This window comes from Vidua macroura, chromosome 4 (assembly GCF_024509145.1).
Source record: "Vidua macroura isolate BioBank_ID:100142 chromosome 4, ASM2450914v1, whole genome shotgun sequence".
Classification (NCBI taxonomy): domain Eukaryota; kingdom Metazoa; phylum Chordata; class Aves; order Passeriformes; family Viduidae; genus Vidua; species Vidua macroura.
Window position 1 is genome coordinate 5,705,251 of NC_071574.1, and position 26,084 is coordinate 5,731,334.

The 26,084-nt window shown below is 42.8% G+C and overlaps 1 protein-coding gene across 2 annotated transcripts; it reads left to right on the top strand.

Annotated features, from left to right (window-relative positions):
* The first annotated feature begins 613 nt into the window (after positions 1 to 613).
* On the top strand, positions 614 to 26,084 carry RASGEF1B (RasGEF domain family member 1B). Of its 2 annotated transcripts, none has more exons than XM_053976536.1 (14): positions 614 to 717; positions 12,213 to 12,395; positions 13,849 to 13,971; positions 14,750 to 14,887; positions 16,765 to 16,980; positions 17,080 to 17,154; positions 18,423 to 18,518; positions 19,100 to 19,202; positions 19,935 to 20,014; positions 20,401 to 20,496; positions 21,903 to 21,998; positions 23,188 to 23,311; positions 23,948 to 24,020; positions 24,820 to 26,084. In XM_053976536.1, exons 2-14 carry the CDS (start codon positions 12,219 to 12,221, stop codon positions 24,842 to 24,844), a joined length of 1,422 nt encoding a protein of 473 aa, XP_053832511.1. In that variant the 5' UTR covers positions 614 to 717; positions 12,213 to 12,218; the 3' UTR covers positions 24,845 to 26,084. The 2 variants fall into 2 exon arrangements, with proteins under 2 accessions (XP_053832511.1, XP_053832512.1); XM_053976537.1 differs by lacking the exon at positions 614 to 717 and adding an exon at positions 9,994 to 10,024.

A 26,084-nucleotide genomic window follows, 5' to 3' on the forward strand; every position in this document is an offset into this window, starting at 1 on the left:
TAGAGTGTCTAGGTAAACCTGGACTTTCCACCCTGGAAAAGTGCTGTGCAAGAAGTGCAGAGTGCTCTCTCCAGAGCACAAAGAAGCAAAGTGTTTGTCACTCCATCCAAGAGCAATGGGGCACCAGATCCAAGCTAGTGAACCAAGCTGCAGAGAAAACGAAGGGCGCTGGGTGAGGAGTCGTAGTGGATCTCTACAAGGACCTTTTGGAAGATTACTGTGCACGAGCTGCACGGGGAACTGGATGAGAAGAAACAGCAGCGGGCTGAGGAAACCCTCTGTGCTGGAAATAAAACCTGGGAGACTCAGAGGAGGCACTATCTGTGTGCGTGTGTCTGCGTCCCGTTCATGCCCATCCGCGAGAACGAGTCTCTTCCCACCGCTGCCAGCGGAATGGTACCAGTCCAGCGGCACGGCAGCTGAGGCCACGCCTGGCAGCAGCTCCAGCCACACCTGCCCTCTGGTGCCAGCTGCCCGCCGTGTCTCCGCAGGGCCGGCCGCACCGCGCTCCGCCTCCCCGCGGCACCGGCGGCCGGGGCGGGGACGGGACGGGACGGGAGCGGCGCTTCCCGGAGCTCCGCCCGCCGCCGGCACAGTCCGTGGGGAGCCGAGCCGTGCTGTCCTGTGCTGTCCTGTGCTGTGCTGTGTCGTGGGTGATGAGTGCGTGAGAGCCATAAAGCAGCGTCTGGGGCCGGGAGCGCCTGCGGCCACTTCCAGGTACAGTCCGTGAGTCTGCGGTGCGTCTTGTCGGTCCGTCCATCCATCCATCCATCCATCCATCCATCCATCCATCCATCCATCCATCCATCCATCCATCCATCCATCCATCCATCCATCCATCCATCCGTCCCGTCCGTCCGTCCGTCCATCTCTGTCTTCGTTGCCAGCTCCGGCAGGACGGTCTCGTTCCTCCTGGTGTTTAATCTCCTTCCTGGCTACCCAGCTCTGTACGGACAGAGCTGCTTTTTTGCGCGTATCAGCGTACTGGGGAAAGGAGAGACTTCAACCCAGCAGTGATTGGATCCTATTGGGTCCTTCTCCTTGTCCCCTTCCCTGTAGTAAGAGAGAACAGGGTCCTACAACTGCACGATGTGATTTTCTTTTTTTTTTTTTCCCGTGGCTGTAATCCTTGGAGAAGCTTTCCCTGCTTTACTTTACACCCGTCAGTTCAACTGGTTGCTGGTTTTCTTGGGTGGGAAGGATAAAAAAGCACTGATTTACCAGATTGTGTTCGTAGGGCTGAGTAAAATGCGTGTGTGGGAGGGATGTGTGTGTATGTGTGTGTCTTTCGCTGGGCATCTGCTGAGTGTGAGTGTGGTAAAACTTGACGCTCCTGCGCTGTGTGAGGCGGCAGCAGTTCAGGGGTACGAGGAGAGTCAGGACTGGTAAAATCAATGTTAAATGACCTCAAATCAATGTTAAACGACCCAAGACCAGTGCGTCAGTCCAGACTGTAAACTAAGGCAGCTCTAACAAGCAGTGCCTCCCAATCTGCCCGTGTGTAAAGCTAAATAAAACACAGGGGGATGAGGAACTCTTTCAGAGCAGCTCTCCTGAACAGAACGGAGGAGGGCTGACTCCTCTCAAAGGGCAAGAATGGCCTGAAAAATCCAAAGAGCCGGGAACAAAGAGGTGCTCTGTACCTCGGGCGGCTCTGTCTAAGCGAGGAATGTTGAGGGGGCTGCTTTCAGTGAGATTAGCGCCTTGGTGGGCTGAGATGTCATCTGTGCCATCTGTGGGGAACTGGGACTTGGGCAGGCAGGACTGCGTCTCCAGGCTGTCTCTTTATTTTGAAAGCTGAGAAGAGCTTTTTGAAGTACGGCTTCCTCAGGCTTATCTTACGGCTTCCAAATGAGATGCCTTGGAGAGAAGCTGTTAATCAGCTGAAAATCAGTGCTAAATATACTCAAGACAAGGAGCTAACTGATGAGCTGTTCTGGAGAGAACTAATAGCTGAGACCAAGCTCTGATTTTGGATAAGTAGTGGGGATATCACTGCTTTGAACAGCAGGACTGAAACAGGCCACTGTAGGATTTGTTAAATCTTTGTAAAAGAGGAAAGAAATTACTGATTTAGCAGGGGTTAAGCTCACAGCTGTGCCACGCACTGAGTAAAACGCTTATTTTTGTATGGTGTGCTGAATCCCTGCTGGTTTGCATTCTTTGTGGTTTCTTTCTGCTGAGGTTTTGGGGGGCCAGCACTGTGTGTTGTTGTCTGTGCTCCAGTTGTGTGGGTTATCTAAACAGTCCTAGGGGAGTGCAGAGTCACCGTGCCTGCCCCTGGTCTGTGGGGTGAGCTGCTGTCACACTGTGTCAGAAGCGACAGGCACAGTTCAGCCCTGCAGCAGGATCCGTGAAGGAATAAAAAAAAATTAAAAAAAAAAAAAAAAAAAAAAAAAAAAAAAAAAAAAAAAAAAAGCAAGCTGACAATATGGGGCTTTCCTTTTCTAACTGGGTAGTTAAAAAGTGAGGTTTTCTTGGGGTGAAGACAGGAAGGAGCTGTGTGTGGATCATATTTGCCAGGCTGTGCTGCACATCACTGTAAGGGTCTGCTGACATACGCCGGGACTGTTTGGGATAGATTGCCTGCATTTCAGGGGAGGAGGCACAATCCGTGATTGCACATACTTAAGCATTTTTTTTTTCAGATGTTAGTAAACACACAGGTGTACTCTGCAAGCACCGAGGAGCGCCCTTTGCTTGGCATGGGTATGAGGGACTGAGCCACATCATCTAATAAACACTTGGATAGAAAATAAGCTTGTAAACAAAGCTTCCAGAGAGCATTTTACAGCCACAGCAAGACAATGCATTAATTTACAAACAGGAGGCAAAGACTCCAGCTGAAAGCTGTTGCTAATTTCTCCTCTGCTCTAGCTGCTGTAAGAAGTAGTATTGAAAAACTAAATAGCTACTGTGAAGAACCTAAGTGGGTGGCATTTAGTATGGCTGTATTTTTAAATGGAAGATGTGCAGGATCATGACAACAATCCAGCTCACTCTCCCTAGGCGGCTCCAGAATAGCACTGAATGACTCAGATCCATGCATTCTGACTATTTTGGGTTTGATTCATCACAATGCATCTTCTCCCCAGAATAAAATGCTCCCCAGGTCACCTACCCCTCCCATGGGCTCAGGTACTCTGCTTGCTTCTTGTGACATCTGGAAATAGGGCCAGAAATGCCAGGGAGCACACCTGCAGAGAGGAGCCTGGGAGCTGTGAGCCTGCACAGTGAGACCTTCAGATTCATGAGGAATAAGACAGGGGATAAATAAGCTTGAGTCAGACTGGGGAGTGGGGTATTCTCTGAGGTAATTGCTCTCATTGATGCCAAGGCCAGGTGCTTTCTGCATGAATGTAGCATGCTGAACTGACAGTACTTGTCCATCAGGACTAGAGTTGATCCTCCCTTAAACATCCTGCAGGGATTCAGACACTATTAGGCCACGTTTGTAGTGATTTTTTCACAGCCCAGCGTGGCGTACATTTGCTCAATATCATACCTATTGACTGGTGACTTAATAGGTGTAATTGTTTCAGGGCAAGGAGCGTTCGACCATGGATTGCAAAGCCCAGGGGTCCACCCTCAGTCGGGCACGGGAACTGCTGCTGGTCTCAAAGGCTGACACAAACCCGTCTGCTATGGCCCTGCCTAGACTTGGGAAAAAGATCTTTTCAGTCATTCTGGCTATTATGTGCTTCTCTTTGATTTCCCAAGGAGTCAGGCAAGCTGATTGCAGACAGTTGTTTTACAAGTCCTCTGTACCTCAGAGCCAGCTCTGTTCTTGGCTTCTTCTTATAGCCAGCCTAGATATAAATGGGTGTGAGGCAAGTGTAACTGCTGCAGATACAGAGCTGTACTTCCTCTCTTAGCAGACAAAGTGGAACCATCCATTTTTTTCTTCAATCTAGACATTGGAAAATGTATTTTTTTTGTTGTTGTTGTGGTGGTGGTGGTGGTGAGGGTTTAACTGAAGTAATTCTGTTGAAGAATCTGTGAATATACTGCTTTCAACCTGCTCAGTGTCAGTAAAAATTCTGTACTCTTCATGGAATCATAAGCACTCAGCGACTGGGGAAAAAAAAGATCATATTAATTGTTTGCCCTAAAACCAGCAATTTTCCTGCATCATCTAAATGGCAGAGACATTTGCCAATGAGGTTTTTAGGTTGAAACAGTTAAATGAAATTTAGTACTGTTATTTAACACAACTACAGCTTGCTGCTGTAAATTATAACTTGGCTGCCTATTATGATTACAAAAGGGAAAGGTGTTTCCTTTTGAAGTGTACTGTAGGTTGCACCAAAAGGCCACGCACGGGTGTCTGCAAAGAGCAATAGTTTTGGGATTCAGAAGGAATCTTGCTTTGATGAGGTTGAAGAAGGAACCACGTCAAGAGAGCTTCATGCTTAAGGCTAGTACCATGCTCCTGGCAGTAATATAAGATACACCTTCTGTGCACCTTTTGAAAAAAGATCTTAGTGCTTAATGAAAGGAAATAAGCCCATACTTATCCCTCTTTGTACTGTCAAGCAGAGGAATGCAGTAATGAGAAACTGAGTGACTTGACTAAAGCCACGTGAGGAGCTTGTAGCAGAGTCAGAAGCAGATCCAAACTACCAGGAGCCACGTCTAAGCACTGAAATAATGCCATAATGATTCTGTTTTCTGTGGATGGATATGTGAACAGCTCTTGATGAAGCTGGTTATAACTCTGAAATGGTCCAGAACCATGCTTAGCTACTGCCCATGCAGATAGAGAACGTGGATCTTCTGGCTTGGATCACCTGGGGTGGGTTAGGATTACATCCCTGTCACATCCCAGCATTCACATCCCTGTCACATAGAATGGATCACACTCCCCAAGGTCAGTGAAAGTCTAATAACACAATGATTCTCTTCTGGTGATAGTGTAGGGGAAACTGCTTCCATTTCTGTTGAAAACATCAAATTTCAGTTCTGTCAGTTTGAAGTATGCAGGAGGCACAAAGCATGCTACAGAAATGATGCAGAGTGCAGCAGTCTGTAGATAGAGAGCTACAGGACTCATGCCAGAGTTCTGATTCACTAGTGGGGGTAGCACAGCACAGGCCCCATCTGTCCACCCCACCCCACACCCCATTCCTGGACATCTCAGCCACCGTGAATCAGCTGCTGAATCACTCATTTTACGGTGTGATGTTTTGGAATAAAACGTCACTGCTGTTCACTTGCCTTCAAACTCCTGACCTCAGAAGTGCAGCAACCCATCAGCTGAGTGAGGAGCAGCACCTCAGCTGCCCCTCAGCAGTGTGGGAGCTAGGGTGGTGAACTCCAGGCTGTGGAGCTCTGCATCTTGCTGGTGGATGGCAGCCCTGACAAACCAATCTGCAGCTGGCTGAATAGACAGGTGGGACTTTAGTATTTTAAGGCTGTAATATTTAAGAACAAATAGAGCAAATGGCAAAACTTTTCTGAGCTTCAATGGATCCAATAAGGGGAATGCTTTGCTTCTAAAATCCCCGCCCTGCTTCAGTAACATAAAGAACTGGAAGGCTTTAGTAGCATTCTTGCTTTCAGTCCAGCTGTCTGCTCAGAAATGTTGGTAGAAAAGACTAGCTGTATGTGTTGTCTGTTCTTTTAGGATGGGAGGTGTTTAATTGAATCCTTTGGCTGGCCTGAGACTCTTGTGCATCTTTTTCCATTTCATTCATTCTGTAAATCCCTTAAGTTTTAAAGAGTCACTATGGAGTATGCAATGGACTGAACTTTTTCTAGAATCTCTTGTGCCTTCTGACATTTAATTACTGCTGTGCTAATTCATCATGTCACTTATAATATATACTTATCCTGTTCATTCATGTTTTAAACTTCTCTTCTGAAACTGGGATTAGCAAAAAGATGTACAAGGTACAAAATCCCCACACTTATATGGGAAAAGCCTTATTTTGCATTCAAATACTAAAAGAACACCATCCAGATGAAGAAATTACCCATAAAATTAAAAATAACTTAAGAATGAAAAGGTGAATCAATCACTAATGGAGCACGCTTCATATCTTTTTAAATAAGTGTGGTCTCCTGGATTTTAACCTACAGACAGAAATCTCATCAGCATTGTGATCATGGTACAAGTGCTTTAAGAAATTATATGTTATAGGTGTGGTATCCTTTTAGTGTCATGTGTTTCGAGGCTGTTGCTTTTGTGTGTCCAGCAACAGGCACAAATTGTATCATGTGTGTTTTGTTTGGGAGGAACACATGTCCTGTCCTCACCCTGGACTGAGTAATTTTCCTGCAGCTGGGATTTTTGCCGTGATGCAGATGCAGTCTGCCTGCGTGTGCTTCTCTGGCACTGCAGCAATGCTGTCACAGCCACTTTCAGCATCATTAGACTCTCTCTCTTCCTGCCCTACAGAAGAAGAGGATGGGAAAGGATAGAAGGGGAGCTGAGTTGTGGGGCTTAAGCAGGGGACATGGATTTACAGCACATCAGCAACAAAGAGGAACTCGTTTGTTTCCTTCCCTTTTTCTATGCAGATTTGGAGAAATTCAAGCCATTCTTAAATGCCTCACAATGTTCCTAATGCTCCCAAGTAAGCACACAAATGTATTCATACCCATCACACCTTTGTTCAGTATCCAAGGACTTTAATTTCGAGTCATTCAGGATTCACTTAATTACTGTGCCAAAGTTCTCATACATGAGTGATCAGTCAGCAGTGCTGCATCTGACCTTCCCAAATCATCAGCTGGGTCTATTTATAGACCCAAGAAAAATGCACATTCAGGAGGAAAATGCTTCTACTTGAAATTCTGTTCCTGTTTTATTCTTTGCTTACTAGCGTTTTTCATTTTCCTTTGCAGCTTATTGTTGCCTGGGTGATTTTTGGAAAACTTTACAAAAATTGTTCATCCTCTGCTGTTTTAGTGAAAACTAAAGAGTACTTTAAGGTTCAGTCAGGTTTCTTACATCTACCTCAGGTATTTTCTTGCCCCACCAGCAGCCGTGCAAGATGTATTTTCTACTGTTATGACATTGTCCAGCATGGGTGGTTTTGGTCCTCTGGGGTGGATTCCTTATGAGAGGTTCTTAATCTTCCTCTTGGTTTCAGTCTGGAAAAAGCTGATACCACTCCCCTTTTCGTCTCCTATGTGAGTATGAAAAAATATTCTGTATTCTGCCTCTTAAAAAGATACATGTAATAAGTAATTCTAGGAAGGAACTAGAACTCAGAGTTGGTGCTGAAGTCACGCTCTGAGAATTGTATGGCAAATTCATCAAGCAAGAAGGCTTGAGCTGGGATAGTTCTGTGAACTTAATTTCTGCAAGTTAGACACACACAACACCCATCTGGGAGTTTTTCAGGTTTCTTATCTTCTCAGTAGCTTGAGCTGTAAAAATTTCCCTTTACCTTTCAGTGCTAAAAAAAAAAAAAAAAAAGCTTTGTGAGTGAAGCACACACACCACCACGAAGAGCTGTGTGGAATGCGATGGGCGGCCTCTGTGTCTGGTATGCTTTTGTTTTGGGCAGCTTGGGTGGATGCCCCGAGCACTGCAGAAGGATTCCAGCTGCTCCAGCCAGCCAGTCAGCTTTATCAAGGGCCTGGCTCTAGATACCTCTACACAAACACACATAATGTATGGGGAACAAACAAGAAGAATTAGAGACATGCACATGCCTGCGTGGTTGTGATATCACTGGCATCACAGAGACGTGGCGGGATGGCTCCTGTGGCTGGAGCATTGGAATGGAAGGCTGCTGGCTTTTCATGGAAGACAGGCAGGGGGTGTAGGTCTGGAGGAATTTGGGGAAATTGTACAGCAAGTTAGGGATGAGGTTAAGAAAGCTAAGGGCCAGTTAGAATTGAGTCTGGTCGGAGATGTCAAAGACAACAGGAAGGGCTTCTGTAGGCACCTTGCTAACAGAAGGAGAAGGGATAATGAGAGCCCTCTCTGGAGCTTCCTTGCTCCTGCAGGAAGTCAGTCTTTTGTTTTGCCATACCTCAGTTTTATGATGGCATCCTTCATAACAATGGTGGATGGTAATCACCTGTTAAATGTGGTTAAGGGTTTTTCTGATTGTATAGGGAGCGGCTCTGAGGGGATGTAATTGCATTTCTGAAGTTTGCATCTTTTAAGGGGAGATGTGCCCTGGGACTCATACCATTCCTCTGCCTGAGGGATATAGTGTGGGGAAAAAACTGTTCCTAACAGAGGAGCTGAAAATATTTGGCAGTGGCTTTAAAGGCACCTTTCACAGCTACTACTGAACTTCTCAGTGGGTGCTTCTATGAAGGATGCCAGCTGTCCATATTATTGGGTTTGTTTTATGAATCTGATGTGCAGCCTGAGCTTTTAATATAAATTAAAACAAACCGATGCAACCTTACACTGTTTGTAGTAGAAAACAGATTTTTTTTTTTTTTTTTTAAATAAAGGTTTGGAAAAACACTTTCCAGCCTTGGAAGCAAAGTCTGATTCCTTTTGTTTTGCCAAACTGAAACTTGGCTCCTGCAGGAGATGGTGGGGGTTTGAGCTTGTAATCTTTGGCTCTGACTTCCTATTTACAGTGCTGTTACTGGGAAGGTTGAGGCTTCTTTCTTGTCAGAGGCTACTCACAGCCAGAATATGGACCTCAGTACCCAGGTCTCATGTTCTCCATAATGATACTAAATGCAGGAAAAAAAAAGTGTTGTATTCCTCTTTCCACAGTGCGGAGTTTTTGACTTCTCTCTGTCACAGGAGAGCATCACTGGTAAAGACAGGAAATTATTTCATTGCTCTTTCCTTCAAGTCAGATCTTTAATTAAAAAAAAAAAAATCCCCACTCTTTTCATTCTTGGAAGCAAAAAAAAGAGAGAAGAGATAAATGGGTTTTCATGTGATTGCTAGCCAAATGTTTCCAAATCCCAGTTTAAAAGTTCCAGTTTTTAACTCACAGAACATTTTTCACCAGAATAATATTTCTTGTCTTTTTTCCCAGTTCCTGCTTGTCAGATCTTGCCCTGCTGTGCTTTGTCAACAATATTTTTAGGTTCCAAGATACCTCTGCTCTATATGCCACAGATTTGTGGACCATTATCTTCTCTGTAACCAAATTTCAGTTCCACTCAAGTTGTTCTGAAGGCAGAGTTCGGCTGAAGCTTTAGCTAAAGAAGCTTCTAATTAGAATTAAGCATGCTTCTTTATGTCTCCACCTCCAAATAAAATACAGCAGAGGAGTCAAAGTCAAGATAATAAAGGAGTCATGCTGGAAAAGCACATGTGTTGTATGAATCACCCTGTTGGCTATGCTATATTTGTCTCTGTCACACACTTTGCTATCAGCCCTTTTCATCACTTGGAGAACGTGTCCTGTGTCCTGCTCACTTCCAAGCGAAGCCCAGCTCCGACCACGCAGAACATGACCACAGCTTGGTGTCTCACTGAAGCAGGACTGAGCCCTCTCTGTCAAGCAGCTTCCAGAAACAGATAGCAAACAAGTGAGACAATACATACCCTTCGGGACAGACTTTTGAGAATTTTGTTTTACGGTTACAGATCAGTACATCTATTAATGGCCTGATGATTTTTTTTCCTTCCTGTTGATGAGGCTCTAGGAGACTGTGGCTCCAACCTGTCTGATTTGTGTTGTGAGGATTGTATGAAATGAAAACTAATTGCTGGCTAGTCTGGCTAAATCCCCTGCAGATTCCAGTCTTACCCTGAATTAGGCTGGTTTGGTTAACATGAGATCTGAGCTGAAACAAAACTACTCACCTTGGTTTTTTACGAGTGCTAATATTGATGTCAAGTTGTTTTGCAGATGCAGACTAGCCTTTCTCACTTCCCTGTGGACTATTACCTTGGAGCCACAGTGCTACAAATGTCTGGTGGGTTGCAGTGTTTACACACTGTTTGCTACCACTTGCATTTTGACTGAGCAAACTGCGCTGCAGTAGCTGAAAAAAATTCTTAAATTTTTTCAGGACGTCTTTCAGTGTCAGTGGGCTGAAGAATATTTTGGAGTTGGTTCAAGTCTGTGGCTTTACATGCACGGTATGAAAACCTAGGAAATGCTGCAGAAGGTTCCTGTCAGCTCCTCAGTTAAGTTTTGTTCCTTAAACTGGGTTAGCCTTGCAAAGAACCTGAAAGACCAGGAGTCTTTATACATCAGGATGCTTTATTGCTGCACAGCATGGCCATGGTAGGGTTGCACCTCACCTGCCCAGTAATTTGTAATTCCCTTGTACAGGAACCGGGTTAAGTTCAGTCCTGCACTTTACACTGTGGCATGTGTATTTACTTTATTCTTCTCCCAGTTCATCGGGCTGAATGGAATTGAAACGCTGGTTGAACAGCTGCATAGAGTGTCTGATGTCACTTTTCAGACACTGAGACTTTTCAGTCTTTCCCATTCTGATGCAGATATCTTTTGGCACCTCTCAAGGTGGAATTAGCACAGGTCTCGTAGGCCAGGAGGCTCTCCCCACTGTCCTTCTCTGCCTTTGTTTTTGGCTTTCTCTTACTGTTTATTTACTGAACCACTCCAGCTTGTGCTGGTTTGAATGTCTCCATTGTCTGGACACATTGCCAGCAGCAGCAGCAAGTCTGTGTGGTGCTTCAGGTCCAAGCTAAGGAATCTGGCTAATAACTTAATAGCTTCTCATCTCCACCGAGCTCACTCTGCAAAGTGCTTTATTGTGGGTTGGGGAGCACACAGATGGCAGCACTCTATTTATCTCCAGGCTGTCACATCAGTAGCTGTTCTCAAAATGGGGATGCCTTCGCAGGCTGGTGTTCACTGAGGTCTGTGGCTTTAAAGAGCCTTTTCCCGAATAGGATTTGATACAATGGAGAGAAAAGAAACAGCATCTGCTCTTACAATGATGGCTCAGAGGCATTAATACTTTTCTCATGCACATGTCGTCACATGAGCGCAGCAGCCCGTGGATATTGTCCTCTCAGTTTGATCTCCCTTGCCTTGAAGTTGTGGGGAGGATTGGAAACAAAGTGCCATCCCCCTTTGCAGTTTATCTGTCTCTCCCTGAATGCCCAGTAACTGCTGCAGTAGAGTTAACACCGGCATGTTTGGGGTTAAAACTGGGCACAAATTTAGCTTCCCATCGAGGCTATAAAACCTAAGTTCCTTAAACTGACAAGAACTGCTACTCCCAGGAAGCAGGGAAGGAGGGAGAAGGAAGGAGTTTATAACTCAACACTCAAGCAATCAGAGAGATTTTATCTTTTGGCCTTTTCAGATATTGCATTACTGGAAGAGCTCTTCTGGTAGAGCTCTTCTTCAAGGGGTCGTGGCCCCCTTGCTGCCCACCCACTGCTCTGAGTGACTGAACAGCTTGCAGCACTGACTGATCTTTCCTTGGAAAGACATTTTGATTCCACAGGCACTAAGATGCAGACTGATGAGTAATTGCTTTATTTTTCCTGAAGCACAGGGCTGGATTTTTTCACATTTTCACAGAATTTTGGGAGAAGGTTTAACAAGCCTCATCTTTTATATCATTGGTGAGCTTGGACAACAGTGGTAAGCAGCTATGCCCAGGCAAGTTTTTCCAAATTTCTCTAGAGCCACTCAGAGAGTAGGTGGAGGCAGATGCACTGAAGCATCAGGCTTTAGCCTGGGTCACGCCTGTCACAGTGTTATTGGGAAAACCAAGCACCAATTTACCAGGGTGGAGTTAGGAAATGGGAGGTTTGGGATTGCAGTGACATGGCTGTCATGTTGCATAAAGGAGACTGTCCTCTCACATAACCTTTTCAGGGCTTCACTTCAGTGCCTTCTGCACTGGCACGGGGTGGGTGTGTCAGCCTGGGACAGCCTGAACATGCTTCCCCTTCACAGTGCTGCTCTTAGGGAGCTTCTTTCAGGATTTGACCCAAAGTGAACATTATGCCACATCCCCAAAAGCTTTATAGAAAGTCTGAGTTCCCAAAGCCTGTTAGGATTTTTGTACCTCCTTCTAACTCTTAGCCTGGACATCTTATCTGTCATTTAATAAAGAAACAGCAAGATATAAAAGAAGCACCAGGCAGTGGTGAAAGCCTGTGTTTGACCTTTCGTGAGAAGTCTGCACAAGCTTGAAAACAGTACAAGTGTGTGCAAGTAACCCATGGCATGACACTGAGGTTTTTTTTTTCTAGTGCTGTATTATCTCTGGAAGATAGAAAACCCCTGACATCGTACCTTCCCTGAATTATCCTTTATCTCTTTTATGTGTCTCCTCAGGGCAAGATGCCACAGACACCTCCCTTTGCAGCGATGTTTGACAGCAGCAGCTACAACAGGAACCTGTATCAGACAAAAGAAGACGGCTGTGGAGGGCTCTATTACCACGACAACAATCTCCTCTCGGGGTCTCTGGAAGCTCTGATCCAGCACTTAGTACCCAATGTGGATTACTATCCCGATGTAAGTTAGCTGTGTGGCCAGGCCTGATGTGTCTCCTAAAGGGAAACATGAGCAGCAAGAGCAGAACGTGTCACATCCATGGCTAAGGGAGGGGGTCAGGTGGCCGACCAGCTGTGGTAACATGTGCTTTACCTGAGTGCATCCTGCAATAACTCACCCAGCCTAGGAAGTCTAATGCTTTATTACTCCTGTTGTAAGGTGAGCAGCCCTGGTGACTCATTTATAAAGCACACACCTAGACTGGCTTATTGCTTGACGGATCGTGTGTACCATTGACCCTCAAAAAATGCTGCCAGGCAAGCTGAAGAGAAAGGCACGACCACTGTTGTGACAGAATGAAAGTATTTATTGCAAAACCAAGTGGTTTTTAATGCATATTTCCCATAGTTCATCTGAGGTTGACGTGTACTTGCAATAAGCAACCAAAATGTTGAACTAGTACCACACTATTTAGGGTCAGCAGAGGCTGGATGTGACAACAGGAGAGTTTTTCATCTGAGAATTTTTGACCTGTGTAGGCACATCCACGCATTGAGACATTTTCTATAATTCTTAGAAAAGAAGATAAAAAAGAATGGTATCAGAAGTGGCAGTTGGGGATAACTGGTGGATGATGAAACTGCAGCTCTACTTGTGACATGCTCCTGCTGAAGACATAACTCTGCTTCTGTTCAGTTTCTGTTATTGTCATAGATCTTTTCACATTTCTGAGACACGATCTTTTTTTTTAACTTGGGTCAGAATTACCAGCAGCACAGAACTGTACTTAAGCTAGTGCTTATCCATTAATGCTTAGTGTAAACTTCAAATATGTAGCAATTTAGACACTGGTTGGTCAAGCACGATGATTTATTCCAAGTTTCTAGAGCCAGAACGTTGTAGAGGCTTTGTAGGCTGGGTGCCATAGATACTTAACTACTGGCAAAGTGGAAAGTGGAATGGATATTCTGAATATCCATCTCACAATGAGTTCAAATCATGATGCATGGAAAATCAAAGCAAAATAAGGAGCCTCTTCCTGTAACCTCAGAATCAGTTACTGATTTTTATTTTGTAAAATTAAGCTATGTAGTTCCCTCCACTTTCACTCAGGAGAGAAAAGTTTACTGTAGAGCAGGAGTAGCTGAGTTGAAATTTTATTCTGAGTAGTTTCAGGTAATGAGCTTGCAATAAGGCTGTGTGCAATAGGAGAGCTAAACCACCTTTGCCCTGCCTTGTTTTGGTTTAATCTTGCATAACTTGGCTCGAGCACAGACTTATAGTACTGGTTCTGGAGCAGCGATAAGTGTTAAATTAAATGCTTGCCTCTTTTGTAATTGCTTTTGGCACAGCCACATGTAGAGTTTTCTTCTGCAGATAGTAAACAAGGAGAAGATTTTTCAGGAAGGCATTTTGAGAAAACATAAAAAATGCTGGTAATTTATGCCTTTCTCTGTCTTCCTCTTGTTCACAGAGGACGTACATCTTCACCTTCCTTCTCAGCTCCCGCCTCTTCATGCACCCGTACGAGCTCATGGCCAAAGTCTGCCACCTGTGCACCGAGCAGCAGAGACTCAGTGAGCCTGGCCTCGACAAGGTAAGATCCCACACTCTCAGAGACTTCCCAGGTCCCTGCCCAAACCAAAATGCTCCTATTCAAGAGGGTCCTCAGTGCGATAGAACAGACTGAAAACCTGAAACAAGCAATTAGAATTTGACCCTTTATTCACTGAGATTCATGGGGAATTTCCCACACTGCTCAGCCTGTCCTCTATGAGGGCTGCTGCTTCTGCTGCACTGTTTGTTTTATCAAGAGAATCTGTGAAACAGGGTCCTGAACAGACCAAATCTGCCCTCTGAAAGTCCAAGGCAGAGGTTTTGTTGATCCTCGTCCTTCCTTCACCGAGAATCAAAAATCATTTTGTGGTCACTATGCCCAGGGCAGCCTCTGACCACCACATCTCACTAGCCCTTCTCTGTCTGTTTACAGGTTTCTCCCCATAAGGTGTAGTGCATGCATAGGTCGTGGCACAACTGAAATGTACAGCTTTCTTTGTTGAGGGTTAGTCATAAGTTATGGAAACACTAATCAATGCCTCGTGCTGAGGCTCTCCTGGTAATGAGGGGAATCATTTCCACCCACCTGAGGCCTAATTTCCAGGTCAGCTAAGCCAATGAGAGTCTCTTCATTGGCTTCCATGGCCATTGGCTCTGGCTTATAATCCAATGCTGAATGAAGCTAAGATTAAAATTTACCTGACATTCATACCCTTATGGTCTACAGTATCCTGCAGAGCAGAATTCTGTTTCCTTTGAGCTAGATATTTCCTGCACTGCTGTTGCATGTAACATTCCTCACTACTGTTTCCAAATAGAACTGGACCCAGAAAATTGCACCAAAAATCCTACAGTTGTTGACCGAGTGGACAGAGACTTTTCCTTATGATTTCCGAGATGAAAGAATGATGAGGAACTTAAAGGAGCTGGCACAAAGAATAGCCAGTGGGGATGAGGTAAGTTGTCTGCACACAAGGTTACTGGGTAAAATGGTGTTCCTATTACTGCTTTGATATTGCTGTTAATAACATGGTGTGGCTCTGGGTGCTTAGGAAAACTTATTATCAAGGTGGGGGTAGGCAAAAAGTTCTGTCTGGTACCTAAGCCTGGGATGAAACCACACATCATAAGCAGATCTTCTCCAAAGCATGGGCAAGGTTCTCTCCAGCTCTAAGCCCATAGCATAAACCCATTTTGTGCAGACAGGCACAATTTGGTGGATGTTAGTATTTATCATTTTACTTGGAAGAAGCTGGCTAGGACAATAGCTGAAAAATCCCTATCAGTGTTGATAATTTCTTCAGTAAGATGTGTTGGAGTTGGGCCTTTGACCTGTAGGTCAATGGAAAAGTTATAGCAGGTTTGGGGAGAAATTTCCAAAAGAGGAGTAGACCAGGAAGAATTGTCTTGAGCTTAAAGTATCGACTCAGAGGAAGTCTGTCCTACTCCTTCCTGTGGATGGAGCACACAAGGAAATCACCTGACCTTTCTCAAAATCCAAAATCCCACTTTTCAGATGGAAGTTCCACATTGGTGTTGTGAAATATTTTGATGCTTAACTGATGCTTGTCTTTTAAGTACTGAAATAAACTCGGCCAAAAGCCAAGGGTTATATTTACTTCGTGGAAGAGAATTAACAAGGTTTCAGTAAGTAAATCCTGTGTAGCTGGCAAAATACTGCTATTGCAAAAGACACTGGGGTGGCATTTGGAAGAACTATAAACATGAATAGCAATTGCTAAATGGCATTGTGTTTCCAGTGCTCAGCAGGGACCAGTGTTCCTTATATAAGCTTTTAAGTAATGGTATGGATGAGGCAGCAAACAGCACATTAACAGCTGGACTCAGAGAAGCTGAGAGTGCTGCTGCCAGAGGCCCAGAAGGGCCTTGAGAGGCTGTACACAAGCATGGAAAAGAACAAACCTAAACCGAACTTGGAAGCTGAAATACATTTTGATGTTGTCAAAGTGGGGAGAGACGTAAGAAGATGGGACAAGAAAGTGAAATGTGGTATGAAATACAAATGTAAAAGAGACACAATCTCTCACCACACTAACATATGGCTCCTTTAAAACAACATATTTGGAAAAATCTTTGGAGAAAAGGACAAATTAATCAGAATAAAGGATATTGCTGCTGATCATACTGTAGTGTGCAGACAATACTTTTTGGATGATCCTTTTTGAAGCCACTTAGGTTTTGCTTTAATGGCTGTAGGATGATATGTGGAGTCTGGAAGAATAGCCTCCTTGGTTACACAGTTCTATCTACTTAAGAGTTGAGTTTTGCTCCTACTTCAAATTGTCACTCCTGGTAACTTAAATCACTACATGGAAGGGCCTGCAAAGGCAAAAGAAGGGAGAGGTGGTTTTATTATCTTCTCCTTTTCCTCAGATTCACTGCAAGTTTGAGCTCTCACTTTGGTGAAACTGGTCGTGATTTGCTGCAGAGAGAAGCAGGTCCTTTGTTTATTACTGAATGGCCACATATTTGTTTTTTTCCTGTGGTCTTAAGCAGGAGAAGATGGAGTATTTTCATTTCTTGTATTTCCTGCAGTGGTGGTTGGTACTTTTCAGGGAGTGGATTGAACACATCTTTTATTTGAGCTAACTGGGTCAATATTGAGCCTGTGAGACAATCACTGCTTAAACCCTCATCTGGATTCCTTTTGGTCTGATGAAATGCTAATATTACAAATTCACATAATAGAGCTTATCTTGACCACAAGGTATCTTGACAGGTATCAGCACCCGTCTGTTGCAGTGACACGCAGACTTTAATGGTGTCTTCTCACATTTTGGAAGTGTTTTCTGATCGTTTGATGTTAAAACAGATGTACCGGAAGAACGTGCAGCAGCTCCTCCAGAACCTGATTCGGAAGCTGGCCGCGGTTACCCAGTACGAGGAAGTGCTTGCAAAAATTGATGCCACCACATCCACAGATCGCCTCACGCTCCTAAAGACCAAGCCCCAGTCCATCCAGAGGGACATAATCACAGTCTGCAATGATCCCTATGTGTTAGCCCAGCAGCTGACACACATAGAGCTTGTGAGTTGTTACGCTCCCAGGGATGACTTCATCCTTCCCCTCTTTTTGAAGTGAAGGTTAACAGGGGATATGACTTGGCTGCTTCTGTGCTTTATTTAGGAGAGACTCAATTATATTGGACCAGAAGAATTTATCCAGGCATTTGTGCAGAAGGATCCTCTGAATAATGCCCAGGTAATGGGAGCAGATCTGGAGCAGCACTGAAAGGCATCATTTACCGTCAGGTGCACCATAAGCTGGAAGTGAGGTCCAGCAATAAATGAGGACCAGTAGAAAACAAGCTTTAACATTCCCATTAAACATTTTATTAATGTTTTTTTTTTACTTTCTGGAGTACAACTCCTGAAGCTTGAGAACTCAGCCAACAAATTGACTTAAATGAACACATTTCCTGGGTTTTCTGACTTAAGCTAAGGGAGAATTTGATCCTGTGAATGTTTTCCCCAGGCCATTTATGCAGCCTACAGCTGCAAGAAGTTGAGTTTAACTTTGCCTTCTGCATTATTCGTTTTCGACATCTGTTCTTCCTTTTTAGTAAACAGAACTCTTTGCAGCCAAGTGGCACATGGGGGAATTTGCAGGTAGAGCAAATAGACCTAACAAAAAGAGCGCAGAGGGCTCTGGATCTATGTGAGGTTTTAACCAGCCATGATGGAGTTGTCATCTCTTTGAGTGCTGTTTTCAAAATGACTTAATGTTTTATGTTTTTCAAGATGACTTAACCTCTGTAAATAAACTGTGACAGAGTCAGTCTATTAAAACTTCAATTAACTTTAAACTGACAAACAGAATAGAATGACACAGGTTTACAATTTGATGTTCAGTCAGATGGTCTCTGAAATTGTTTTTCCAGATAGAGATCACTGAAACTGCTGTCTACCCCTTTTTAGGCAACCCTGAGATGTGGTGTGGGAATGATTCCAAGATGATACAGCATAGCACTGCTCAGGAAAGGGATAATCCCATCAAAATGGTAGAGCTGATCTCCCAAACTTAGGATGCAGTATATCCAACAGCCAAACATAATGTGCCTGACCTCCATTTTCCTGCTGCACTTGCAGAGAGCCTAATGTTTTATCTACTCTAGCAGAGGGACAGGAGTAAGGACTGAAACAGTGTGCACATTCAAGAGAGATTTATGCAGATATTTATCCCTGATTGTTTGCATAGGTCTGTCCTAGGTCCTTAAAGATTCCCAGTAGGTTTTAAAGCATTACATGTGCCTGCTGGAGTGCTTTACTGGGCTGAAAGCTCAGAAGGAAGTTACACATGCTTGAATACTACCACTGCTGCTTTCCCTCTAAGCTTTTTGTCACTTTGGGTAATTTGAGTTATTCCTGGTTACTTGACAATGTTTGGGAATGGCAAGGCAGAAAGCCAGAAGATCTCCCAGGGAAAAGATAAAAATTGTGCTAAAGTTGCTATTTTATTTCTGTCTGTAGAGCTGCTACGGAGATCGAAAGAAGACTCGGAATCTTGAAGCCTACGTGGAGTGGTTTAACAGGCTCAGTTACTTGGTTGCAACAGAAATCTGTATGGTGAGCCAGGACTTTTTGTGCTGAAAGGTTTTGTTTAGTTATCTAAAGCTGTGAAGCTTTTTCAAGTTTGGTGCCTCTTGGAGTTTTCATTCGCTTGGTTCTGTAATTGTTGACATTTGGATGCAGTCAGAGCACGTCTGAAGAGGAAATAAGATCAGTGTTTTTAGCATTGTACTGGTGCCTCAGCCTTGTTCGTGTGACAGTGATGATTTATTGTGGGTTAGCCCTTCTTGGTACACGAGCATGTGTGGCCTGCTGTTCTCTTCTCTGGAAGGCCCTTGTGAATTGAGGCACATTCTCTCCTCTGGCTGAACCCCTACTCTGCTCTGCTGTTCTTCATATCCTCTTCCTTGGCAGAGCCTCTTTTCCTGTTGTCCTTGCTCTTTGCCTGCCTGGGATCTGGTTTGTCCTTGCTGTCCTGAATGCTTTTGAACACAATAGTGTAACTTCTTCTACATGTAAAGGATAGTGTGAAGCTGTGGTACATATGGAAAAGACTTTTAACAGGGGTCTTATTTCTTTGGTGGTGTTCTGAGTGCTGTTTCCTGCTGAGCATAACCCTACAAATGCATCTCTTGCAGCCTGTGAAGAAGAAGCACAGAGCAAGAGTGATAGAATATTTCATCGATGTGGCACGGGAATGTTTTAACATTGGCAACTTCAATTCCTTAATGGCTATTATTTGTAAGTATGAGATATTGAGATACTGAGATACTATTTTATTCCTGTTTCAATCTGGATAAAGGAAGCAGAGTGCTTCACACAGAAATCTACTGCTGAGCTTGGTCAGCAGCATGAAGTTGCTCAACACTGTTGTAGTGCTATGTGTGTACTATAAAGTTGGTATAAACCAAAGTTTTCTTTGCAACTCCTCAGAGACCTCAATCCCCACTTTTTTAAACCATCTTCAATCCTAAATTGGAATAGTAACTTTCCCTGTAATATGGAGCATTGAAACATCTTCCATCATTTCTGTCACATCCTAGTGGTTTAAAAATTCCATACCTCTTTATATCTGGTAGGAAAATACTGGGTTGTTTTTTTTTTTTTTTTCATTTGAAATATGAAAACTTCATAGTTAGGTGTAGTTTTCAATGAATTATGTAAGAGATGGTGTTCAGAACACTCATTTGAACTTTTCTGTTGTACATAGATGTTTTATCAAATCCACATTAAATAATGTTATAGCATTTTTTTTTTTTAGAGCTTTCATTCTGTAAGAGATGAAGGTTTTGTTTCCAAGGTTATTTTGGAATTTAAAGAAAACAGTGACTCTGATTTCTTGAGTAGCTTCATTGAAAACACTTGTTATTGGTAATAGATTCTTTGCTTTCTAAATACTTACTGGTCCAAACTACCTGAAAGATTTTTTTTTTTCTTTTAAATACTCCAACAATCTCTTTCTTTTCTATCAAGCTGGCATGAACATGAGTCCTGTGTCTCGATTAAAGAAAACCTGGGCAAAAGTGAAGACAGCCAAATTTGATATTCTTGAGGTAAGTTTGGCTAATATTTGGACAGGAGCATGTTACTTGTAACTGCTCAAAAATGTGAGTTTGGCTTCATTATGACATTTCATTTAGTATATTTGTGCTCTTAATGGATTTTGTCCAGCTGACCTTTGTCAAAGGTCATGCAGGTGGCAGCACTATATGAGTTTGTGATTTGTCCAAGAGAATATATTGGCTCCCTTGTTGTACTGAATGGACATTTTTAAAAATAAGGTTCTCTTCTGATCAAATGAACAGACAGAGAGATACCGCAGTCCTCTACAAAGCTGCATTTGTGGGGCTGTTCAGAAGACCTTTTCCTATTTAAGAATTGCTCAGTTGAAAAAGGATTGTGTGCAACCTCATTATCTGCATCTTTTCATGCCTTGCAGCATCAGATGGACCCTTCCAGCAATTTTTATAATTACCGAACTGCTCTGCGTGGAGCCGCTCAGAGGTCCCTGACAGCTCACAGCAACAGAGAGAAGGTGTGTTTGCAAACGACAGTGGGCAAAAGGGAAATGTGCTTGTTGTGCTGCACCGTAAACCTTTATCCTGGAATTCTGATTCTCAGCAACTCTACCCCTGGTGGGCTTATAGAAAGCTGCCAGATCAGTTTGGGGCTGACTGAAAGTCCAACATCTGATTATTTAAGTAAAAGAAGGATGTTGCCTCAGCTCATTTCTGTTCGACAGACACCTCTATCTCACAAACCTATACCACAAACAAAAAGGCTAAGGACTGATATGAGATTGCTAGTAATTTGTTCTTATAGCTGCTACCTCTGCTAAACTTTCAGTAATTCATGGCTTAAGGTGGAAAAGCTTTAAAACTTACTCACAAAAGGTATTCTAAACCTCAAATCTAGACAGAGCTGTGGCGTTCCCTTCCTGTATATAGCTGTTAGATGCAGAATCTCAGTGGTAGTTCTTGTGGAAAGGAATCAAATAGCTTCCTAACTGCTCTCCACTTGGAAGCAGTTGCTCATCAGCTCCTTATTAGGACTTCATGCTATGTTGAATAAACGTGATCTTGGAGTTCATGGAATAAACTGCCAGGCAGATGAAGCAAATCCACGTGCAGTCTGCTGATTTATACCGTTGTTATACATTGAATGTCTTTCTGAGTCCTAAGGCTCTGTTCACATATCATTCAAAGTACCAGAAGTTTAAATGTAAGAGGCTTGCTTCTTTTTTAGAGAAAAGTCACTTTTAAGGTTTCAAAGAAAGAACTTAGAGATATTGAAATATGGTGCAGTGAAGTGTTCCATGGAAATAAGTGGTATTTGTTTAATCCCCAATTGTAACAAGGATGTGTAGTTGTGAAAACTTCCATAGGATGAAAATTAAAATAGAACCATTTCAAGAAAGTAAAATTCTCCAGCATTCTCCAAAGAAGATACTTTGTCCATTTGGCAGGAAATGCTTAATTTTAAGACAGTCAGTACCAAGGTTCCATGACTTGCATGAGCTCAGGGAATTGTAGCTTGAAAACCATTTGTGCTGCTACCCCAATATTCCCTGCCGTGCTTCAATTTGCATCTCCCCTTGTTTACCAAGCAAGTCCTGTCAAGAGGGAAAGCTACACTACAAGATACCCTGCAGGAATTACATGAAAGAAGTAGGTGCCTCTGACCATTTATATTCTGGAATCTGCAAGGAAGAAGAAAAAAAATGAAAACAAGAAGGACATGACACAGAAATGGAGGACTTTGTGGAGAAACTTGTTTTTTAAAATGCAGTGAATGCAGAGTGTTTGTGTAAAGATGTAGAATTCCTTAGTCCTTCTGTATTGTGCTTACCTTTTGTATTACCTGACTTCCTTTCGTTTTTCTCTGTAGACCATTGTGTCTTGATTCAGGACCAGACTGATAATAATGCTGCTCTCTCCCTAGATCGTGATACCTTTCTTCAGCCTCTTGATCAAAGACATTTACTTCCTCAATGAGGGCTGTGCCAATCGCCTTCCCAATGGCCACGTCAATTTTGAGGTAAGTAGAGCACTGAGTGGGGTTTTAATGCAGGGTCAGCCCCTTTAACAGAAAACTGAAGCAGATCACAGTCCAATTTCCCCTGGATTCTGGGAGAGCAAACACAGGCTGGAATTTGAGTACATCTGTTACTGCTCAGGGGAGCTGGGAGCACTTTTATTGAAGATGGAGTGTTTGTAGAAACTTTTGATATTCCCACTTACTTTTTTAGTGGGGAGAAAAAAAGGTCAGAACTTCTTCCCAGTGCTCAAATTCATCTCAACATTTCAATTCACAGGTTTGTCCTAATTAATGGCAAAATGTTCAAATTAGTATTTTAGGGTTTTATCTTTTAATTCCTCACATAAAAAGCAAGTTCCTCCTTTATCAAGATACATAGGCAGCATTTTCATGCATGTGAGTCCCAGAGTGTCTGTGAAGAAATATGTGATAGATAGTTTTGACTCTCTTGTCTTCCAGTAGTTTTTCTGCCTCTGATTTCATGCTTGTTATCTGGCACAGGGTGAGTTTACCCAGTGATTTGTTGCCTGGTACTTTCAGTTTTCAAGAAGCCTGGGTCATTCACACAAAAGTGCAGTCCATTTCAGTTGTAGTCATAGGTATGAATTAGCCTAAAGGCTCTAAAACTAGGCTGTGCAATGCCCTTTTGCTCAAGGAATCCATGTGCACTGGTGGCATGTTAAACTTTAATTGAAAGAGTTTATCAATTAATGGCATCAGCACTCTACATGGGGAGTGTTTATTTTTGGCATACATTTCCAGCAAGAAAATAGAGCATTTCATATTTGCTAACTGACAGGAAACATCTGGATTTTGAAATGTCATTATTAAGCATCTGATGTGAAAATCACTATGTATTTAATTGCAAAACAAAAAGCATAAGCATCAATGAAGTTAAAATTTGGGCATAAGGAGTGTTACCAGCTTCTTGAAAAAAAAAAGTATATTAAGTGCACTTAATGATCTACTATATTTGTATTCACAACAGCAATTTTAACAAGGTGGAGGAGTGAGAAGTTACCATAGCTTGAAACAGGAACACAAAATTTAGGAGCTGAGTTGTTGAGTCAGATCATGTTCAATTCTATCTTAAAAACCAAGGACAATCAAAGCCTTGGTCTCCAAACCAAGATCTTTTTTTTGAAAAATGTTCAATATATAGCACCTCTTCTGCTTTGTATTCTGACAGAAATTTTGGGAATTGGCAAAACAAGTCAGTGAATTTATGACATGGAAGCAAGTGGAGTGCCCTTTTGAAAAGGATTGGAAGATTCTGCAGTACTTGCTCTCTGTCCCAGTCTTCAGTGATGATGGTAAGAAGCTCTGGACTTCTGCAGGGATAGTGTCACTGGCTAATGCTCAGTCTCTTTCTGTGTTAATTTATGGCTTCCTCACAGTAAGGAAAGACTGTCCTGTCTCTGTCTGGCAAGTGAAAAATGTTCCTCCCTTACAAATGACAGAGAAGATAAGATTTTTCTTTTATGTGCTTACAGTCTGTGAGAATCAACACTAGTTCTGAAATAGAATGAATGAAATTGATGTGGTCCCTGTAAATGTCACATGAAATGTATTTATGTGGACTTTCAGGATGCTTTGCACTAAAGGGTGCTGCTTAAGGAAGAAAATAGGGACTTCACTGGCTACTTACAAAGCACCATGTCCCTGGGCTCATTTTATTTTCTCTTGAGTGCTTTCTTCTCCTCGTGCTTTTGAGTTTCCGCTGGTTGCCTTTTCCCCCCCTCCAGGGTAGTCTTTGTTCTCATGCACAGTTTGTTGGCATTGTCTGGCTGCAATTATAAGCAATGCTATACTTCCTAATGGGATTCTGAAGCCCTTAACTGAGGGATGGATAATACATGCCTGCTTCATTTAACTCAGTCTGCTTTGCAAGGAGAGCAAATTTTAAAATGCCGGTGGGCCTAACATAATGTATTTGCTTCTGATTGCAGCACTTTACTTGGCTTCCTATGAAAGTGAAGGTCCTGAGAACCACATTGAAAAGGACAGATGGAAGACACTAAGGTTTGTGTCAGAGGTTACCCAGATCAATAAATAAATAGAATGGGATACAGAGCAAGCATCAAGCAGTTAAAACCAAATGGCATGTTACATGTTTCAACAGATGGGGTACAGCATGGTTGTAAATCCCCAAACCCCCTCCCAATCTCTTGGACTCTTGGAAAAAATAGAACAATCAGTCTTTATCTTAAACCCCCTTGGTCCTTCTTTCCCTTAGGAAATGGGAATTAGAATAAGTAATTTTGTATTTTAATTTCTTGTGTTACTCAGTGAAGGAAGAAAGTACTTTTTAAACTCCAAGAAATCCCCACTTCCTCACAAGTTCTCTACAGAGCACTCTGGATTCCACACAGATGTTTTCACAGCTTCTGCATCACTTTCTGCACCAGCCTTTCAGACAGGGCTGAGGTTTGCCTAAAAATCACTTTGGGGCAAATGCATTAATGAAACTAGTTAACAATTTAGAGTTCAGGCTGGGGAAAAATATTCAGCAAAGTCATATTTTTGGCTTTTCTTCTACTGCTGTTAGAATGCAGCCTCACCAGCTCTTTGATTTTACTAATTGTGGAAGAATACGTGAACCATTGAGGCAGGGGATGTCACAATTCCATCTGATTGACTCCACTCATTTTGAGGAGGAGACAGGGAGAGAGTTACATCAGGGCACAGACATTCCACGTTGCACAGGGTGACAAGATGAAAACCTCTAGTAACTGGAATCTCAGTATCGTAGTCACTCTGAGAAGATTCACATCATTCTGATGATTGTCTTTACCCATTTGCATTTCCCTCTGCCTTTCAGGTCTGCACTTCTGGGCAGAGTCTAGAGCACACCATGTCTGCTGTTGCTGTGTTACGTGGATTGCCAAGGGCCATGGCTTGGTTTATTTTTCTGTGCACTGAGTGGCACTCCGAGTGATGAAAGATGTGCAGTCAGTTGCAATATTGTGGCAGCAAAGATGAAAGAAGTTAATTCAAGAACAAACAGGCAGCTTCTCTCATCTGACAGATGAGATAAAATCACAGCCCACTCATCTGGGAATCAGGCTGAAGTATTGATTGAGAATCCTTTGAAGATCTCAGATGCTGCCTATGAATCATTTCACACCTGGATGGAATATTCTTTCCTTTCCTTTTGCTGCAGCTTGCTGCTACAAGGACTCACAGGAGGTTACAGAGGGGAAATGTTCACCATTCCTTTCAGTGAAACCCAAGTCTGCATTGGAGAGTCTCATTCCTAATAAGCTGAATATATATCCCAGAACTTTGGGACTGCTAAGAAGGGAAAGGACTGGACACAAAAATTGGCTGCTGAGGAGAATTTCTCCCTACCACTGTAATGGTGGCTGGGTTTTTTGTCTTTTTCCAATTGTTTTTGAGTTGGCTGCTGGCAGGCAAACTCATTATTATTTTAAGTTATTTAAAAAATATAAAGTAATAAAAATCAAGGCTGTGGTAGAAAATACACCTGCTATAAAAAGATAGTAGCTATGTAGCTCTACAACTTCTAGGGAAGCTTTTTCTTTTCTTCACTTCTTTACAGCTAACCACTACATGCTACAGACATGCTTATTTCTACTGTGAGGTTTTTACTCTTGATTTTCCATACTTGACCTTCTTCTTATATTAGGTTGAACAAGCTGACTTTTCTAGAGTAGTCATTGAGAAACTGGCATAAAAACTGTTGAAATATAAGAGTATGTTTTTATTAAGTCATTTTTATAAATGCTTTTTTTTTTTGAAAGGGTGACAGTGGATAACAGAATCCACTTTGACTGAAACAGCAAGATGCTGAAAAGAAAAAAAAAGGCTTCTTCTCTGCTGCAGCTATGAACAAAACAGTCTTCCTGTGTGTTTGCTTTAGGGATTATGTTTATGACTGTGAAGTAGTTCACTGTGTTACACACCTAATAAGTCTTTAGTAGCTCTGAATACTTAGTCACTCTATCTATCCTAGGAGGAACCAGATTGAAAAAGAAATACAAAACTAGGCTGTAGCTGTAGATCACCCTGGATGCAAAAATCAATAAGCAAAATACATACTTGGCAAAAAAAAAAAAAAACAAC

Excerpts from the sequence above, each read along its gene's own strand:
- RASGEF1B (XM_053976536.1), top strand. The coding sequence starts at position 12,219 with ATGCCACAGACACCTCCCTTTGCAGCGATGTTTGACAGCAGCAGCTAC. Across the intron at positions 13,972-14,749 it reads GTGAGCCTGGCCTCGACAAG|AACTGGACCCAGAAAATTGC; the intron begins GTAAGATCCCAC and ends GTTTCCAAATAG. Across the intron at positions 24,021-24,819 it reads GACAGATGGAAGACACTAAG|GTCTGCACTTCTGGGCAGAG; the intron begins GTTTGTGTCAGA and ends TCTGCCTTTCAG.